This window comes from Galeopterus variegatus, unplaced genomic scaffold (genome assembly GCF_000696425.1).
Source record: "Galeopterus variegatus unplaced genomic scaffold, G_variegatus-3.0.2 Scaffold11547, whole genome shotgun sequence".
NCBI classification, from domain to species: domain Eukaryota; kingdom Metazoa; phylum Chordata; class Mammalia; order Dermoptera; family Cynocephalidae; genus Galeopterus; species Galeopterus variegatus.
In genome coordinates, this window is record NW_007737658.1 from 5,469 (window position 1) to 6,897 (window position 1,429).

At 49.7% G+C, this 1,429-nt stretch overlaps 1 protein-coding gene across 1 annotated transcript in view; it reads right to left on the minus strand.

Annotated features, from left to right (window-relative positions):
- Positions 1–608: 608 nt before the first annotated feature.
- The window catches only part of LOC103610669 (ral guanine nucleotide dissociation stimulator-like), a gene marked incomplete at its 3' end in the record, with an annotated part of 2,854 nt that continues 2,033 nt past the window's right edge, over positions 609–1,429 (minus strand). Inside the window, exons 4-5 of the mRNA XM_008594784.1 lie at positions 1,227–1,331; positions 609–999 (exon numbers count right to left, since the gene is read on the minus strand). Of these exons, the coding sequence (XP_008593006.1) occupies positions 609–999; positions 1,227–1,331 (496 nt within the window). The remainder of the gene's footprint in view (positions 1,000–1,226; positions 1,332–1,429) is intronic.

Sequence of the window (1,429 nt, forward strand, 5' to 3'; positions counted from 1 at the left end):
TCTACATATAGTCTTTGATTTTTCTGTAATTTTCCTCTTAATAAAAACATAAAATAAAAATTAATCAGTTCCTTCTCATATTATGTGGCCAGACCCAAAAGGCCACATAACATATAACTGTCCCGATAGGAACAATCCACAATAGGTAAATTCACACACACAGAAAATGGAGTGGTTGTGAGGGACTAGGAGAGACAGCTTAATGGCTACAGAGTAGATGAAGCTGTTCGGTCACTAGACAGAGGTGAGGGTTGCACCACATGAGAAATGTACTTCATGCCACTGAATTGTAATTTTGAAAATATTAAAACACTTTATTTTATACAAGGGATATAAGTGAAGAGAAAAGATGATGAAATTTGAGGAGATGCAGGACAAAGACAAAAACGAGGACAAGCACAGTGGCAGAGAAGGGGAAGGACAGCTCTGGAGTGGGGACTGGTGAGGGTGTTTGTGGGAGCTCTGGAGCCAGGGCTCCCCTGGATGCTGGTGTTTCTTCTCCTTTTGATGTTTCAGGGGTGTTTGGGTGAGCTTGTTCTGGCTCTTCCTCTTGCTCTGGTTCTGGATCTTCCCTTGGCTCTGGGCGTGGCCCTGGCCATGGCTCTTGCTCGTGCTCAGGCTCCGGATCTTGATCCTCCTCTTGCTTTTGATCTTGCTCTTGCTGTCCCTCTGGCTCTCGCTCTGGCTCAGGATCATGCTCATGCTCTGGCTCTGGCTTGGCCTCTGGCTCTAGCTCAGGATCTTGCTCATGCTCCAGCTCTAGTTCTGGCTTGGGCTCGGGCTCTGGATCCTGCTCTTGCTCAGGATCTTGCTCCTGATCTTTCTGTGGCTTGGGCTCTGGTTCTTGCTCTGAGTCAGGCTCTGCCTCTTGCTCTGGCTCTGGATTGGGCTCCAGATCTTGCTCAGGCTCTGGCTCTGGCAGTGGAGGTGGAGCTGAAGCTGGAGCTGAAGATGTCATTAGCTCTTGGGACAGTTGTTCATCCTGGGCAGAAGCTGTAACTGGAGTGACAACAATTGAAAATATCAACATGAGTTTCTATGTCTCTTCCAATGACAATGTCTTTCTGAGAAGCTCAAGTCCAGAGACCCAGGCTCAGGAAGTCTCCCCATACTGCAGGACACTGCATGATTGTTCTGAGTACTCAGTGCCCCTGTCCCCAGCGTGCTTCTGGAAACTCTGCTCTTTGTGGCCCAGCCCAGCCCCCTCCCCAAACCCAGTCACCCACCCTCTTCCTCCTCACCCTCAATCTCCGCCTCACTGGGCTCCAGGTGCTCCAGCTTCTCCAGCTGGGCCAGAAGAAGATCTTGCGCCTTGCGCTCCACCTCTGAACCTGGCAGATTGGCATTTACATAGGCCAGGAGAGACTTCAAACAAGGAAATCCAGGAAGCTCGTTGAAAGCAATGGAATGGAAGTCCGGCCAGATCATT